Source organism: Lissotriton helveticus, chromosome 9 (genome assembly GCF_964261635.1).
Source record: "Lissotriton helveticus chromosome 9, aLisHel1.1, whole genome shotgun sequence".
In the NCBI taxonomy this organism is placed as follows: Eukaryota; Metazoa; Chordata; class Amphibia; order Caudata; family Salamandridae; genus Lissotriton; species Lissotriton helveticus.
This window is the reverse complement of record NC_136070.1, coordinates 980,770,120-980,789,300: the sequence shown is the minus strand read 5'-3', so window position 1 is coordinate 980,789,300 and position 19,181 is coordinate 980,770,120. Positions and strand designations below refer to the sequence as shown.

General features: G+C 48.3%; 1 protein-coding gene across 1 annotated transcript in view; it reads left to right on the top strand.

The window, feature by feature from the left end:
* FANCD2 (FA complementation group D2) overlaps window positions 1–19,181 on the top strand; it is a 909,275-nt gene that overhangs the window by 610,245 nt on the left and 279,849 nt on the right. The window contains exon 35 of the mRNA XM_078661284.1: window positions 16,228–16,327. Within this exon, the coding sequence (XP_078517410.1) occupies window positions 16,228–16,327 (100 nt within the window). The remainder of the gene's footprint in view (window positions 1–16,227; window positions 16,328–19,181) is intronic.

Genomic DNA, 19,181 nt, shown 5'->3' with positions numbered 1-19,181 from the left:
GTCCCGTTTTAACAACAGTGGCACCCAGGGGATGATGAGGAGGACTGGGAGGGGTCAGATGACCCTTTAACTGGCCAGTTAGATACTGAGCAGGACTGGATTGAGGAATTGGGGGATGCCAGTGGCCTTGACACCTCTCCTGACCTTGGCATGTTGTCTCCTCCTACCGTAGCTACGGAGGACGGAGCGTCATACACAGTAGTGTTGCGTAGGGCAGCCGAGGCTCTCAACCTCTAGCTTCCTACGGTGGCAGTCAGGACTAACTTCCTGACAGAGGTCCTCCACCGGCTGTGAGCTCTTCGGAGCCCCTGCTGCCGTATAATTAGGCCCTTACGGACGTTCTTTTGGGCAAGTGGTCCAGGCCCAACACGGGAGCTCCCGGGACAGGATGATTGCCCAACCCCACTTTCCCTTCCCAACACCCCACCCCTGAGAGCTTGGTTGTTCAAGCTTCCATCTCCAAAAGTGCCTTCTCTACCGCTCCCCCGGAAAGGGAATCCAAGAAGCTGGACCACCTTGGCAAGAAAATGATCTCTTCCGCCAGCTTAGGACTGCGGTCTGTAAACACTGCATGTCTCTTGGGCAGTTATTCACACTCAGTGGCACACATGCTGCCTCAGTGTCAAGGGGAGGCCCGGGCAGTGTTCTCTCAGGCTGTTGCTGCCGGGGGAGAAGCAGCAAAGTTTACAATCCGTTGTGGGCTGGACACAGCCAACTCTCTGGGCAGGACCATTTCAATGTCGGTATCGCTTCGTCGCTACGCCTGGAAGAGGTACACTGGCTTTTCAGGGGATTTCCAGAACACCTTGATGGACATGTCTTTTGATGGCTGTTGCCTTTTTGGCAACAAAGCAGACAACGCACTAGAGCGCATTCAGTGACTCACGGGCTACAGCCAAGTCCTTGGGACTCTCCACCCGTCCGGCGCAGTCTGCTTTTCGCCCCTATCTTGGCTACGGAAGAGGTGCCCTGCTACATCCCACCCAGGGCCACAGCAAGTTACCCAACCTTCACGCGGCCGGGGACGTGGAAACAACCGGCGTGGTTCCAGGGGCAGTGAGCAGGCCAGTCCACCAACCCCCCCCTTTCTGCAGCAGCCTCCAAACCCTCCTAGTCTGACCTTTCATGTCATCATGTCAGACAGGTGGGTTTTGCAAATAGTCCAAAGAGGCTACTCCCTCCCCTCCGAGACTACCCCTCCAGCCATGCCACCGCAATAACACCGCATGTCGGAGGATCATCTGGCCCTTCTCCAGTTACGACTCTCTTGGCCAAGGGAACCATCCAGCACGTTCCTGTCCCAGGAGTAGGTCGTAGTTGTTACTCCCACTTCTTTCTGGTCCCCAAGAAGGACAAGGCTCTGCGTCCTATCTTGGATCTCAGGGACGTCAATCGCTTTTCTCCACTTGCGGGGGACCAGGGAGTCGGCACAGCAAGTGATTCAATTGTTGAAATTCTTGATGGCTTTAGGGAGGCTGTTGCTGTGTTCGGGTCAGTGAGTGTTGAGAGCGGTGTTCCGGTCCTTATCAGTGATGCTGCTCCAGTTTCGGCTGTGGTTTTTGCACGCACGTTGGACTAGGACAGGGATGCTGAGTTGAAGAGGGCGGGCCGATCCAGGAAAGTGATGTTGGCTTGTTGAATCAGATATTGTCAAAGGTGGTAAAAATAGGATCCAGGAGCTGCCTGGTGACATTGATAGGTCCTTTTACTCATTGGGTGAAGTCCAGGCTTCCAAGGTCTTCAATGAGTGATTTTGAGTAGGGGTAGCATTTTCTTCCAGGTAGAAGGTCGGGTATCTGAGTAGTATTTTATTGCTTGCGCCAAGGGCAACTAGTGCAACAAAGTCAATAATGGTGTCTTTGAAGTTGGTGTGTGATCCTACAGGTCTGTAGATGTGACTGACACTTAGGGTGAAGTTGACTGTGACGTAGAGCTTGGAAAACAGGTGTTCCATGTCGGAGGGTGATTTGTCCATGGAGGTGGTGCAGCTGATTGTGTTTGATGTCAATTCCATCTCTAGGCTTGTTAAGTCTGTCTTGTCTAGCGATCTTTTAGTTGGGGCAATGGTTGTGGTGATGGCAGGTGGGTGCAGATTCTGGTTTGTGTTGGTGGTTGCAGGGCTGTGTGAGAGACTGGGGTGTTGGGTGATGTTGGTTGGTGTGGTTGGAGTGAGTGTTTGGTGTGGGTAAGTGCATTGAAAATGCTCCTTCGGTGTTGTGTGGCGTGGCAAGACAACATTATGGGAGCGATGGCTGGGGTTGAGGGCACAGATGGCACTCCTGGGTAGCTGTGGACGAACCAGGTTTCCTGGCACTGGACACAGTCGAGGCACGGATGGGCGCTGATGGGATTGCCTTTGGCGTGCCATCGGTGCCGCTGCCTTTTCAATAGGTTTTGGTAAAGGGCAGGTGTGATGTTACTTCCTGTGCAGATAGATTGAGAAATCCTGTGACATCACTTCCAGTGCAGGTGGATTGCCCTGTTCAGGAAACTAGCAGTCTGTCTGCTCTTTTTAGAGTTGGGTGGACTGTCATGTTTTGATCTACAATGCCCTCGCCAACCTCCACTACCCGCTAGCTCCACCTGGAGTAAACCTTAGACAGACGACCCAATGGACTTGAAGCCATTGTTTTAGTACATTAGACCTTCCACCCTATTTAGCTATTTAGAGTGGACTTTTTGATTAATTTTTTTTTCTGTTCAGGAACATGAAGAAAAGCCTGGTGGTCCCGAACAGAAAGAAAAAATGACTTCACCAAACCCTGTTTAGGGCCCCCTTTTTTCTTCCATTTTTTATTTAGTTGAACGGTGTGCGAATGCCTTCGGGCTTCAAAACTTGTACGTTTTGTGAGGGTCTTATGTCGGCGACGGACACACACCTCATTTGTATGTAGTGTTTGGGGGAGGATCACTGCACCACTGATTGTGAGGCCTGTCAAAAGTTGAAGCCGAAGTCGCTGCGGGAGCCGCCGGATGAAACTTCTCTCAGCGCATCTCTCAAGGTCGACGTCCTCCCCTTGGTCTGCTTTGGAGGACGGCTTCAGATACCGCCATGGAGGTCGTCCTCGCCATTCTCCGATGTCACATGAGCGTCGCTACCCAGTGGGTAAGTGTTGAAGTTTGTCCCCAGGGGCTGGTTTCCGGCCTGCCAGGGACGTGGACTCTCCGTTGGTGATGCGGCCTCGCCTGTCGTCCTATGCAACGTTTACCGGTGTTGGGGCGTCGAGAGTCCAAATGGAGACATACGCGGCGGCTTTGAAGGCCTTGCTGGCGTCTCCTCCTCCTTCCCTTCCTAGGGCTTCGGCGGACTCCTCGCTTTGCACAGGGCCCTCCGCGGGGCCGCCGATGGCTCCAGCGCCAACTGGTTCGGATCCAGGTTTGGAGGATGTGGTGCTGTTGGGGTGCGGCTCCTCCGGGGCACCTTCGTCAGGCCACGGCGTCTCTGCCTCACCGCAAACTCCTGCGGGAATCCCTGTGGTGTTGCAGGAGGTCGCCGGGGCTCGGGTCGCATCCCTGAGCCTCTCTCGGTCCTTTGACAAGGTGGTCCTGTCTAAGGCCGAGGTGATGCCGCTACGGCGCCGGCAGCAGCTGGACCGTGCGGAGCCACAGGGGTCGGTGGACCCTCATCGTCCCGCTCCTGGTCGAGGCCGGATGAGGACCCCTCATCCCTTCCCGGGCCTCTCTCGTCCCTCCCCACGAGCGGCTGCCTCGTCGGAGAACTAGTCCGAGGTTGGATCGTCCCGGGCACCACCACGTGGGATGCCGAACGATCTCCGCCTCATTCTGGGCCGTGGCTGGCGGAGGACTTCGTGTCACTCCCCAGGCTCGTCTTATTCCCCCACACAGGTGGCTGCCTCGGCGAGGGCCAGGTCGGCGCCGCACCGGGGCCGGTTCGACTCCAGCTTCACTCCGGTCTTCGCTCTGGTCTCCGGTGCGGGGTGACTTGAAAGAACCTTGTCCGGATGGTGCCGACAACCTGCCTCAGGCGGCAGACTCTACGGCTCCGCGTAAGGGTCGTACCGCGGATTTGTCTTCGGACGCTCCTTCTCCGGAGGCAGGCTGCATATTGGTGTCGTCCTCCCCGGAGACTGGTCGCCATGTGGTGTCTTTTTCACGGGCATCGTAGGGCGGCTCCCCGCCCTTCCCGAGGCAGAGGTGTTCGTCGGAAGAGCGGTAGGTCCCTCATTCCTCGGCTCCTTCTGACTTCCAGGTCTGGCCCTTGCCTGCACCTCTTGGCCTTGTGACGGCTGCTTTAGTTTGCAGCCGGCGACCACGGAGGAGCTGCTTTCTCCACTGCAGGGTCCTACGGAGGGGGGTGCGCTCTTCGCTCATGCTGTGTCCACGGCTGTGGGCATCCGGCGCATGGGTGACCCGTGGCTCACTTTCCAGCAGACCATCTATTGGAGGTCCTCCACCAGGGCTCTGGTGGGAGAGAAATCTTACTTCCCTTTGAAGGTTCCCTCCTCTCTTCCTTGACGGGGGCTTGGAGGCGTCCTGCCCCAGGGGACCCGGTACCTCAACATCTTCTGCACCAGCACCTCCCGGCGCCGCGTGACCCGGCGTGCCTTTCCCTTCATCCCTCTGCCTCCAGTCCTCTTTTGCGGACTGGTTTTCCCCCCCTGCCGCCGATGTTGAGCCTGCCATCCCGAGAGGCCCGCTGGCTGGACACTTGGGGGTGCAACATGTTCGCCTATCCAGCGCTGCCTTAACACCTTGTGTGTGCTGGCTAGGGCCTCCTCCTGTTTGTGGGACTCGGCTGAGTCTCTGGGATCCGCAGCGTCCCAGGAGGGTGGTCAGGTGGATTTACGGCATCATGCGTTGGATGGCCGGGAGCTTTTTCTTCCTCCCTTCCTGTCTTGGCATTGGGCGGAAGCTGTGTTGCCTTGGGGGGGGGGGGCAGTGGGGCAGTGGGGTACTTCGGCCTCTCCGACATTGCCCTTGGTTCCTCTTCAGCCTTCTTCCCCCTCCTACATCCTTTGGGGTCGGTGGGGGTCTGCTTGGGGGGGGTTCCCCTTGCCTGGCAGGGACGATGTTCTACCTGGTCCACGGATCTGGTTCCCTGTGGGGCCCTCTGTTCTATATTGGCTGGTGGGGTTCTTTTGCAGACCCTCCTTCCCAGGGGGTATTGCTATGGTATCTATTCTACGTGAAGGAATCTGCAGCTAGTAGTCTCTATCAGATGTACGAGTTAGTTACCTTTGGTAACGATGTATCTGGTAGAGACGATTCTAGCCGCAGATTTCTTCACGGCCCACCCTTCCTCCCCTATTCTGCGAGGACCCTTGGGTTGGTCTCGGGTACTCGTCTCCTGGTGGGGAGCTGTATCTCCTGTGAGTGCCTTCTTTGTTCTTGACGGGTGGCTCCCTCTTGGGGCTGTTCATTCCTCCTTTGGTTCTTTGGAGGATGGGGTCCCGGTGCTTCGGTGCCCTGCTGCTCTGGCTACTCCAGGTGTTGGATTGCTTTCTATCCCTGTCCTCTCTCCCCTCCCTTCCTTCCATCGCTATCCTCTGATTAAGGGTCACCTGGCCATGTCTTGCCCTTGTCCCTTGTGGGTGGTTGCTCTCTATGTTGGGGTGGTTTAGAGGTTTGTTGTCCCTGTCTGTCTTGGGACTGGTCCCCTTCCTTGCTCAGGATGGGGGTGGTAGGTTTCCTAGGTGTACCATGACCATACGCATGTTCCTTGCCTCTGGGGTACAGGGGTGGGAGGCTGTCTATGTGCTGGCAGGGTGGTTGCGTAGGGCTCTGCTTGTTTTTTCTTCTTTCCCTACCTTGGGTTCTGCGGTGTTAACACTACTGTGGGTGGTGGTGTTAGTCACCGTTTCTTTCCCCATTTTCTGCTCTTCGCACACTGTTCCCATGCTTCCACAGTTTTTTATATGGTGATTCCGCGTTGTGATGTGGGAAAGTTCTGTGACGTAGGCGCGCCGGGGTGGGTCTTATGTGACCTCGCTGACGTCACGTGCGCGGACGATGCCTGGGCGGAGCCGCGTGATGTCGCCCCGCCCCCGTCGCACAGAGATGCTGTGGCAAAAAAGTTTCCGGATCAAGTCTCACGCCTGGGAGTAATTCTACATGAAGGAATCTGCGGCTAGAGCCGTCTCTACCAGATACATCGTTACCGAAGGTAAGTAACTCGTACCTTAGTCTTTCAAAAGCAAACTCATGCTTTGGGAGCTGGTTTTTGTAAAAGAAAAAAGAGTTTGCTGTTCGTCCATATGAAACATGACAGCCACTCAGCAAACTTTCATTGCTTTCAGAGGACCACCATGGTGGTGGCTTCTCAGAAGGCACAGAAATCTTCTGCAGGCATATGGACATTTTTAAATATAGTGGACTGTTTGTTCACCAGGGTCTAAATCACTCCCATACTCACTCAGTATCAACTTAGTTGAAGGGTACGTTGGCTCATTGATAGGCCCAAAATGCCAAACAGATTGCAAGAATTGGAGGCAGCAGAACTGACTCTGCCTTCTGGTGCAGAATACCAAGATCCTACTTGTTGACTATGTTGACATTTCCCCCTCTTCCTTTCACCTGATCTGAAACCTTATAAACTTCACTAGTTCTAGTAAAAAATGTACTCATTTTTGGTCTGATATTTAACATCAATCTCTACCCCTTTCCAGTCCCCAGTTCAGTGCCAACCCTCCCCCTCCCATCTAGTTCAGTGACATTTCTACTCTCGCCTCCACCACCGGCCCCCAGCTCATTTGCAACCTTCCAACTTTGACAGTTTAGTGGCACACTTGATTTGACACACCTCATATTACTTCATGTAATGAAGAGTTCAGAGCCACTCAGAAAGCCTCATCTTTGTTGTAAGGTACCAGAACCACATCATGCCAGCATTGAAATCCATACATACATAAAGGAGAGAGCACAGTTCAAGGCCTTCTTGCTAATCCCCTAAAGCACTGCATGACTGTACCCCAACATACCTTTTGAAAGTCATTTGGTGCCATCAGCCATCCTTGAAATGAGTTGGAGAGAAATCTACATATGTATAATGCCATTTTCACACACCAAACATTTGAGACTACTTCTGCACAAGGCCTCCTTGCTCCGATTAACCTAAGGCTATGTGTTTTTCTGGTAAGTAGTTAATCTCCTGCTTCACTTTTCTAGCAATTTTATCTTTATACAGTGTTTCCTGGTGTGAGATCAGAGATTTATGAGTATCATCTTCTAATATGAGGGCTTTGTACTATTCCGTAACTGTCTTCAATGACTTGACGCTCTTGCATTGGCTGAGGTCAAATGGAAGATATGACTTGGACCTGATCATCTCCAAGTATTTCTAAACCCTCTCTTGATTAATTACTATACCCGGGCTAGTCCAAAGCAATACAACCAGCTATATTTGCCAGACTCAGTATGTTACTTGCATCTGACGTTACTGCTGCCCTAGTGTATTCCCATGTTATCATAAAGGCCCACCCCATTCAAAGTGGTCTTCGGTGGTCTTGGACTTGGCACTTTTTGCAGGGTCATCCCTGAACTTTTTGCCTTCCTCCTATATTTTGTCTGACCTGTTGTTGGCTATTTTATGACTCTGGGCACTTTACCACTGCTGATCAGTGCTAAAGTGCATATGCTCTCCCTAGTGTAGTGTAAGGTAGGACAAACCCTGATGTGTGTGGTGTGTCCTAATAATGAATCATAGCCATTTTCGTTTTTCACTATTGCAAGGCTACCTGTATAGGCCAGAATGGGCAGTTAGATTATTACATTTTATAATCCTAACTGACTCAGGGAACATGGTAGAAATTCAAGTTTAGTATGCCTGAACTCAGAATGATAAAATACATCTTTTAGTAAAGTTGGTTTTAACATTCTGTGTTTGAAAATACCACTTTTAGAAAGTAGGTATTTTCTTGTCTAACTATCCAGGCCTGCCTCTGCTAGGTTGTGTATTCCTTGTCTGGAGTTTGAGTGACAGGGCTGGGGGATTCCAGGAGACAGGGTGAGTTCACCCAGTGGTGAATAGAGAGATCTACATCTAGATGGGAGGGAGGAGTTTCACCTGGGACCTGAATAGGACTGTGTCTGCCCCCCACAGTGCTGGCTCCACCCCTGTGGTGCGTCTGATGTCTCTGCCCTGCACTGAAAGGAGAGGAGGAATCATGTCAACAGAGTGCTCCAGAACTGGTTTGGACTGGGCAAAGGCCCCTCTGCCCTCAGAGAACAAAGGATTTTGGGGTATAAATATTGGGACCCTGATCCCAAGAAATTAGATCACTTTTGGACTACAAGAAGAAACCTCTGCTGAGGCGAGGAACCTGAAGAAATTGAGGAGAGACTATTCCAAGCTGAAGTGCTGCTTGGGGCATTGGCCTGCAATGGTTGCCTGACTGCCAAAGAGGGGAGAAAGAACTGTTTGAGGCATATGAGCTGCAGATCTCACACTGAGCATTAGATCGCCACCTGGTGTTGGGCTCGGATGATGGCATGATGTTGTCGTCTTGGAAGAAGTCTTTGTAGTCACAAGATAGGTGACTCCTCCCTTGGACGATAGTGCGCATGGGCGTTGACTCCATCCTTAGATTGTTTTTTTCCGCCACGGGGTTCGGATGCTACTTTTCCGCTCCGGTTCGAAATCTACTTTTCAAGTAGTTCGACGAGTAAAACTTTGCCAAACAACTTTTGATATCAATAACTATCGACTCTACTTCATTAGATCGATTCCGGACGTAGACGCGGGCCGTTGGACCTATCCACGCAGTGATGCCTACAACTCATGGAAAGGACGCCGTTCAAGAGATGCCCCGAGTGTGGAGCAAAATGTCCACACAGCAACCATCAGGAGGTGTGTAACCTGTGCTTATCGCCAGAACACGACGAGTCGAGCTGTACAGCTTGTGCATCCTTTCGATCCAAAAAGACCATTCGGGATCGAAGGGCCGTCAACACGATATGCAGAGATCGGCTCCGGAACCGGTGGATATCTTCAATGAGGGTCCATGCGCCCCAGAGCAAGATTCCGATGATCTCCAAATCATATTTTGACTTCGGGTCAACGTGTGAGTACTACTGCCCCTACCCCAGCCCTAACTCCTAAATCGAAGGTAAAGGTCAAAACTCCGCCTTCGGGGCCCAGTCGCAACGAAACACTGCTTCGAAAGCCCCGCCATCGAGCCCAGCTCCAGGGAAAATATTAAAGCCTTCCGGTAGCTCGGGACCGAGCAAACCGCACGTGCTGATACCACCAGCTCCCTCGGCACCGAAACCGAAAGAAGTCCCGGTTCTGAAACACACTCAGAAACCGTCGACTCCTAAAGACAAGACGGCTCTGAAAACAATGAAGCCTGTTTCCGACGCTTCCAAGCCGACCAAAATAGCTTCCAGCCCAAAATCTTCGGTGCCGAAACCTACAAAGCCTGCTTCCGATGCTTCCAAACCCACAAAACAGGCGTCGACTCCAAAAACAATATCTTCGGTGCTGAAACTACGCCAAAGGACTCTATAACAGCTCCTAAGGCTAAAGACAAGCTACAACCATGCCAGGAACCGAAAGAATCGGTGCCGAAAGCCGTTCCTGGACAAGAGGAGCTTTTTCAACCTGATCCTTTGCAAAAAAAGGATATACATTGATCCACAAACAGGACATGTTTCTACCATGCCACACAGAAAGAGAAAGTTAGATACAGCACCTACACCTCCATTGCCTGTCGAGAAGAAGGATTCTGCCACAACACCTATGCACCCTTCTTCTCCTGTACCTTCTCCTTCACCTCCTCTTCCTTCAAACCATTCACCTCAAAATTCTCCTCCTCATTCTTCACCTCCACATACACCACCTCAGAATGATGATGAGTATAAGCTAGGGCAAGGGGGAGACCCAGATGAGCCTTTTACCTACCCAAGTGATACACCAGATTGGGAGTACCCAAACCCACAGGATGTACCAGACATCCATGACCCACATACATATCCATCCAAACCATCTCCTCCAGAAGATAATATTGGTTTTGGACATTTACTCAATAGGGCTGCTATGTATTATGGTGTCACAATGCACTCAGATGAGCCCGAAGAAGATTTTTTGCTAGATACGTTTGAACACTCCCAAAGGTCAGTTCAAATACCTATGATTAAAGGGGGCATTACGCATGCCCCAGAGGTGTTTAAAGATCCTGTACGAGCCTGGATCATAAACCCGAGATTAGAAAAAAAGTACAGACCTGCTCCTGGCGATCCTGTCTACATTAAAGGACAGCTACTCTTAGATTCCCTAGTCGTTTCAAACGCCAGAAAACTAGCAAACTCCCAAAAATCAGGTGAAGCACCACCTCCTGATAAGGAATCAAATATAATAGACGCTTCAGGCAAGAGAATAGCTGCTCAAGCTAGCAATACATGGCACATAGCTAACACACAGGCCCTCCTCGCAAGATAGGACAGGGCTCACTATGATCAGTTAGGAACACTTTTACAACATCTACCTGACCAATATAAAGCACAGGCAAATGACCTTATTCAAGAGGGTAAGCTAATCTCAAATGCCTCCATCAAGTGCGCACTGGATGTAGCAGACACTTCATCTAGAGCAATAAACACTAGTGTCCTACTTAGACGACCTGCATGGCTACGCATTTCAGGATTTAAGCATGAAATGCAAACAACCATCTTAAATCAGCCATTCAACCAACAACAATTGTTTGGTGCAGAGGTAGACACAGCACTTGAAAAAATGAAGACAGACACTGATACAGCCAAATCTATGGGAGCTCTGCAGTCCACCCAGGCACTAGGCTCCTTTTGTCGCTCCTTTTACAGAGGAGGCTCCAAACAAGCTGGAGCAGACAATTCAGCTTCCTTTAAAACTAATACGCAAACATCCTCCAATAGAGGATATTTTAGAGGAGGCTATAGAGGCAACAACAACAAGGGAAGAGGTCGAGGAAATAACAATAATCGAACCTCTCCCAACACAAAACAGTGACTTCCTTCTGCTTCCCCAACAGCATTCCACTCCTGTAGGGAGCAGACTAACACAGTTCCTACCTGTCTGGAATTCCATCACAACAGACAAGTGGGTAAGACAGATTATCCAGTATGGCTGCTGCCTAGAACTTACAGCTACCCCTCCACATATACCACCCAGACAGCATCGAATGTCTACAGAACATCTAACGTTGCTCAAACAAGAGGTTCTATCATTGCTTCTAAAAAACGCAATAGAAATAGTTCCATTACAACATCAAGGAACAGGGGTTTACTCGCTGTATCTCCTAATTCCCAAGAAGGACGGGACACTAAGACCAATTCCTCGACCTCAGGCCCCTCAATCTATATATACACTCAGATCATTTTCATACGATCAAGTGCTACCATTGTTGCAAAAAGGCGATTTCCTTACTACACTAGATCTCAAGGACGCCTACTTCCACATTCCCATACATCCTTCTCACAGGAAGTATCTAAGGTTTGTACTAGAAGGACAACGCTATCAGTTCAAAGTCCTTCCATTCGGAGTCACAACTGCACCAAGCGTGTTTACAAAGTGCCTAGCATTAGTAGCAGCACATTTCAGAAGACAACACATCCATGTCTTCCCATACCTAGACGATTGGCTCACCAAAGCCAAGTCATTCAATCAGTGTGCCCAATACACATTACAAACGATTCAAACATTGCACAACTTAGGATTCACAATCAACTACACCAAGTCACATCTTCAGCCCTCTCATGTACATCAATACCTAGGGGCTACAATAAAGACAGCTACAGCTCTAGCTTATCCCAGTCCAGCCAGGATACAGAACATTCAAGCCTTAGTCACAAAGTTAAAAACACAACACTCTCTCCCAGCCAGAGTGTTCATGCAACTAATAGGCATGAGGGCATCATGCATTTTTATTTATTCCATATGCAAGACTGCACATGCGCCCATAGCAAGAATGTCTAGTACATCAGTGGAACCAGGCTCAAGGACAACTTGCAGACCTGGTGTTGGTAGACAGCCGCACGCATCACTCTGCAGTGGTGGAACACCAAAGACTTGTCCAGAGGGCAGCAGTTCCTCGAGCCTGCTCCACAAATAGTACTTACAACAGATGCATCCCTAACAGGATGGGGAGCCCATCTCCTACATTATACAACTCAAGGGAAATGGACCACTCAACAAAGAGTGCTCCACATCAATCACCTAGAGCTGCTAGCAATATTCCTAGCACTCCAGTCCTTCCAAGTACATGTACAGAACAAAGCTGTCCTGATCCGGACGGACAACATGACAGCCATGTACTACATTCAAAAACAGGAGGGGACACACTCTCTGCAACTGTCCCAGCTTGCACAGAATATTTGGAGATGGGCCATTCCACCAAAAATATATCTGTTCGCCACACACGAAAACGCAAAATGCCCAACCTTCGCCGCCAGGTTTCCACACCCGTTGTCCAAAGGCAATGCGATATGGATGAACTGGTCAGGCAGATTTGCGTACGTTTTTCCGCCACTCCCACTAATACCACAAGTGGTACGGAAGCTAAGACAACAGTCTCTCAAGATGATCTTAGTAGCTCCCACATGGGCACGACAACCGTGGTTCACAACACTGCTAGAACTCTCCATAGTTCCACACTATCCAACGCAGAACCATGGAGACATCAGACATCCTGATCCAAATCAACTGAATCTAGCGATCTGGCTCCTGAAGTCTTAGAGTTTGGTTACCTTAACCTACCACCAGACTGTATGAATATCATTAAGAAAGCCAGAAAACCTACTACTAGAGCCTGCTATGCAGTAAAATGGAAGAGATTTGTTATTTACTGCAATAATAATCAAATTGATCCACTGGATGCTTCTATCCAGAATATAATCTGCTACCTTCTACACTTACAAAGATGTAATCTAGCATATTCATCTATAAGGCTTCATCTTACGGCCATTCCTGCGTACCTAAAAAATAGACAACATCTGTCATTATTTAGAGTACCTGCAATTAAAGCATTTATGGAAGGATTTAAAAGAATCATTCCTCCTAGGTTACAACTCTCTCCAGTGTGGAACCTAAACATTGTTCTTACCAGGCTCATGGGACCCCCTTTTCAACCTTTACACAAATGTGGACTGCAATTCCTCACATGGAAAACAGCTTCTCTTATTGCTATTACCTCCCTCAGGAGAGTAAGTGAAATTCAAGCTTTCACTAAACAAGAACCATTTTACAACTACACCGTAACAAGGTGGTCCTAAGAACAAATCCAAAATTCCTTCCTAAAGTCATTACTCCATTTCATCTAAACCAATCAGTAGAGTTACCAGTGTTTTTTCAAAACCCAGACTCTGTAGCAGAAAGAGCTCTACACACCCTAGACGTAAAAAGTGCCCTTCTCTATTACAGTGATAGGACCAAAACCTTTCGAAAAACAAAACAATTGTTTGTAGCTTTCTCACCACCACATAAAGGCAATCCCATCTCTAAAGCTGGAATTGCTAGGTGGATTGTAAAATGCATACAAATATGCTTTCAAAAAGCAAAACGTACATTAACAATTCCTCTTAGAGCGCACTCCACACACAAACTAGGAGCCTCTATGGCCTTCTTAAGGAACATTCCTCTAGAAGACATATGCAGAGCAGCAACTTGGTATACAATACATACCTTCACTAAACACTATTGTGTTGCTGTGCAAGCAAAGCAGCAAGCTGCAGTTGGCCAAGCTTCCCTCAAAACTCTCTTTCAAAGTACTGCAACAGATACAGGCGACCACCACTAATGGAAACACTGCTGTATAATCAATGCTCAGTGTGAGATCTGCAGCTCATATGCCTTGAACGGTAAATGCTACTTACCAGTATGCATCTGTTCTTGGCAGGTATAGCTGCAGAGTCTCACACGCCCACCCGCCTCCCCGGGACCTGTATCTGTTCCAGTTCTATCTTAATTAGATATACACACATGGACATCCCTTTTTCCTATTTCTACTAACTCCATCATTTCCCATCATGGCGAAAAACAATCTAAGGATGGAGTCGATGCCCATGCGCACTATCGTCCAAGGGAGGAGTCACCTATCTCGTGACAACAAAGACTTCTTCCAAGATGACAACAACATGCAATCATCCGAGCCCAACACCAGGTGGCGATCTAATGCTCAGTGTGAGACTCTGCTGCTCTACATGCTGAGAACAGATGCATGCTGGTAAGTAGCATTTACCTTGTGTACTTTGCTTTCAACTTGTGAAGGATCTTCAAGGGCTTGGAACAGAGCTTGCCTCCTGCTGAAGTCTCAGGGACAACTGACTTCAAACCCCAGCTCCCCAGAGTTCTTTGGAAGTGCTTGCTGCTGTTTTGGGGTCTTCTGAGGGACTGCGTGTCGCAAGGAGCTGGAAGCGCAACTCAAGAGGAAGAAGCGTGTTGCCGTCGCTGCTGCTGCTGTCGCATCGCGAATGTCGGCGCTGTAACTGTCGTAATGCGCCGCATCGACAGAAGCGTCCCGCAACGAGGAAGAAGCGTGTCGCTGCTGCTGCCGTCGCATCGTGGATGTCGCCGCTGTAGCTGTCATATTGCACCGCAATCAAGAAAAGTGCCTCGCATCCCCGGAGAAGCTTGCCGCCTTCGGAGCTGGTGCCGTCGCATCTTGGATGTCGCAGCTGTAGTTGTCGCATTGTGCAGAAGCCTCTCGCAACGTCAGAGAAGAGTGCCGCAGCCGAGGCTGTTGCCATTGCATCGCCGAACAAGGGTGTCGCCGCTGCAGTTGACGCATCGAACCGAGACTTCTCGCATCATCGGAGAAGCGTGCCACATCTGGAAGATCTTCACGTCTTTGTCTTTGCACCGGAACTTTGCCGCATTTCCATCGCTGCAACACTTTTGTTGTGGAAGCGCAACGCATCGTGAGGTACATTGACTCAGTGTCGCATTTTAAGAACTGAACAGAACTAAGCTAAAACTATCATTTTAAGTACAGTATTGTGGATTTTTGTTTGTGGTCTTGTGATAAGTCTATATAAAGAATACTTATATTTTTTTATATAAAACCTGTGTGTTGTCCGTCTGTAGTGTTGTCACTTGATTACTGTATGTGGTCACAAATGCTTTACACACTGCCTCTGAGATAAGCCTGTCTGCTCGTGCCAAGCTACCAAGGGGGTGAGCAGGGGTTAATTTAGGAGTGTACCCCTCACCCTGACTAGAGGCAAGGGTCCCTATTTGTCACAAGTACACCTGTGCCAACTAGAGACCCCCAAATCTAACAGGTGGCTTCAGCTATTTACAGTGCTTTACAAAAAGTGAAAATAGATAAATACTGATAGTGAGTTATTGTGAACAGAATTGTTAGAAATCAAAACCACGCTTAAAATATAGATTTTTGCTGGTAGTCCTTTTCAGGTATTATAAGTTTTAGGTTTAGTCATACTTCATTTGTTTCACATCTGCAATACTTTTTCCCTACCAATATTGAAAGTGAATTGTTCCTTAGCGTCCTCTGTGTTACTTTGTGTGGAAAGTTGTGACAAAGGAAACCGAATAAACGTCCATTTGTCATTTAATTGTCTCCTATCTTGCTTCCTCATTATCCAAGTAAACCATGTGTAGCAGGGATGGTCTGAGATAGTTCTGTGGGCCCATCACTGTTAGGGCAGTACTAGATTTAATGTTATTCTTTTGACTTTAAATATTTCATACTTAAGCTATGCCTAATACCAGACCTTCTCTATCTGAAGGCAACTTAATTCTTGCACCATGCAACTATTATCAAAATCAATGTTTTATCTCTTTGAATTTCACTAAAAGTGTTATTTTTGGCCTATGTAGATGTAATAACCCTCTTCATTTGCCACATATTCTGAATATCCCTGTACTGGGCTACTGGTCAAAAGACATCAGGACCATCAGTAGGGATTGCTTACAAATCATTCTTTATTCCTGGTCATGGGTGTCATATCTTCCGTGTCCAGCAATTTGTTAAATGGCATTTGTGATCTGCACAGTACTGATGCCTTGATGACTGAAAAGCTACACATTCATTCCCTCCTCCTGTGCCATCTCCACTTTTATGGAAGTAGAAATTATGAAGAAGAGAATTTATATCCTAGGTCAGAGTAAGCATAATCGTTTCGGTGAAGTTTTCAAATGCACCTCTTGATATACGTACTTAGAATGCTGAAATGTTCCGTCTGTAGTACAGGTATAGTGTCCTTTATGTGCTGTCTTTTTAATCTTTGTTGATAATTATTGTATTTTGCTCCTTGTGCATGTTGTATCTACAACAGCTTTACTGGCAAAGAGATTCTTGGGACAGATTTGGGTCAAACCTACAGGGGAACGAGAGAAGGGTACTGCTTACAATGAAAATCTGAAAAATTTGCTTTGGTAAGTGGGATCTTCTCCATATTCATGCTGTTTGTCTTAAAAATAATTGATGCATGTAATTATTGGCCAGATTGTTAAACATACAGTTTTCCAAAGAAGCAAAAATAGAATTCACTATCTTCTGTGGATATTTTGCGTTGATTTTGTTTCATGGATATTTTGTTACATAAATATTTCCAGCACCTTTAAATCTTTTTTTATTGCTTCACCATACCAAACAAAGATTCTGGGCCTTTCCTTCCAGCCACTGATTCCTGCCTTGTTTTTAGGTCTTGCCTATAGAGCACTTAGCTGTGCTTTGCCGATGACCTATTGGGAAAAATGAAATACCGAGAGTTGACATTGTGTCATCCCCTTACTCATGATTGATTGGAAGTCTTATCTACCTCACTTTCTTAGGCTGATTTGATGGTGTACTCTCTTTTCTTGTGTAAGTCTGCCCAGAAGCACTTCGGTTGCACCATGTTTTAATTGGATGGCATGTAACCTTCCACTACTGAAATCAGGCCCTGTTTTGCAGGGCATATGAGGGACTTTTCCCTCTCCCTGCTCCACTTCCTACACCCCCACCCCTTTTCTTTGTTAAACTCTCTTCCACCTTATCCTCTCCTACCTCTCCCTCCCGCAGTGGCCGCTTGTTCACCTGAGCCTCCTCACAATTTAAGCATCACCTTCTGCTGTGTTGCAAGACATCGTCCCATTTTCTTGTTAGTTTCAGTCATTTTTATTAGAACTTTAACTGTTGTACATGAGGCCGGCATGCCCACCTAACAATTCTCCCAAAATTAGAACTGGCCCCTCCCTGCGACCCGCGTCTAAGCTTCTTCCCTGTCAACTTGACGGTTCATTTCTTAGCATATTCCCTTGCCTGGTTTTACTCCTTGTTGTCGCCCTTCCCATTGTAAAGGTATTGATCACCGACCAATGAGCCCAAGGCTCTCAATTTCTTGAGGCATGTGAGACCACTTGTATCCCCATTAAGGTAAGCTAACACCGCTTCCAACATACTGTGGCATTTATGTTATATGTTACATATCTACTGTATCTAGTTTCTCTCATCCCAGGAGAGCCTAAAACCCTCTGCAGCCAAAGATTTAATCACCAGATTTAGTTGTAACATTTTTATCCCATGATGAAAGAAAGGAAGAGTGCAATCCTTGGCGCAAGATGGCCGCTACATAGGAGCTCCTGTGAGAGCTCCTGGGTTAAGGATAACTATATTTTAGTTTAAATCCTTGTTAAACCCAACCAAAAAGACATCTTCGCCCCCACCCAACGCCCCCACAACACAAGGAATAAGGAATAAGCGACAACATACCTCGAGTTAACTGGTGAGGAGAGACGAGAGTCCACCACGATTGACCCCTGCTGGACCGGACCGCCAGGGCTGAGACTCGACTGCCTGGACGATCGACCGGACTGCCTGGACGGAGGATCGACGGCCTGGAGGACCGAATGCGGCGCTTTCGTGCCCGGTGACACGTGAGGGGAAGTGGACAGAGGGGCACCGACCGACCCCCACGCCGGAACGGTAGTCACGAAGGAGGAGGAGCGTCCATGGCGCCCTAGCTGCTGGATGTCCCTGGAGGTGTTCGGGAGATGAGAATCCCTGACGCTGACGCTGACTGCAGAGCAACATTGGGATCGGAGGACCGGGACCGGGGGCTGGCCGAGGAGCGATGCGGTGAGGAGCGGTGACGAGAGAACACTGCCGGCGCGGCTGGAGGCTTGGGAGAGGAGCGGGAGTCGAGAGCGGAAGAGGGGGAAGAACGAGGACAGGAAGCGGAGAGAGCCAGCGGGTAAGAGGCACAACGGGAGGATAAAATGAAAGAACTGTACTTAAGAAAACTAACGCGGGAGCATTCAAAGCGGCGCGCCTGACCTTAAAATGGCGGCCGCTTGAGACATCGAACCCCTCCTACACAGAAGGAAGTAAACAATCAGAAAGCAAGAAACTGTAAAAGGACAAAGAAACACCAAAGAACACAGAGAAAGCAACCTGCAACAGACAGAATTTGAGACTAGAAAGAGAAAAGGGACTAAATAAATAAGCAGAAAGCGAAAAAGTCCCCTGATTACAACATATACCAAAATGGCGGACATCTTGGAATATCTAGTTTCTTGACCACTACACCTTAATAAAGACTAGATATAATCAGTGTTACCAGAAACTACAACATACAAGGCTCAAGAAATTTATTGGAAGTGAAAGTATCATCATTGACATATTAAAATAACTAAAGTTAATTATATTGACATATTGAAATAACCAAAGTCAATATACAGTATGGAGTGAGTCCCAGCAGTGAACTACACAACCCAAAATAGTCAAAGGGTTGCTGGAGACCCATAACGTGAAGGAGAAGCGGAAATGGAGGGTAGATACCGAGGGTCGCCCGGGTCTCATGCAAAAAATATAGAATATCCTTCCACTCTATCTAAAAATGCAGCCAAAAAATTCAAACATGCTACACTGAGAAAAAATCCGGACACTTTGTTCGTGGACCCATATTTTGATAGAGTTAAAGGTATCATGATGAATGACCTGATATTCTACACAGACAAAACAGCTAAATGGCGTAATATCATTACAAAAAGACTGTTCATAAAAACGGTAAAAAATATACCACATGGCACAAAAATAACGACCTCAATAACTAAAAGAGGTAATACAGAAGTATGCGTTACTATATACAAAACAGGAATAGTGCTGATACAAGGAACTAACAAAGAACTCGAGAAATTTGAGATAACTTTCCAAGCCTTAAAGGAATCCATAGTAGGACCAAATCACCAGCAAAATACAGTTAGACCAAATCACCAACAAAACTTGACCCCACCTGAGACCACACCC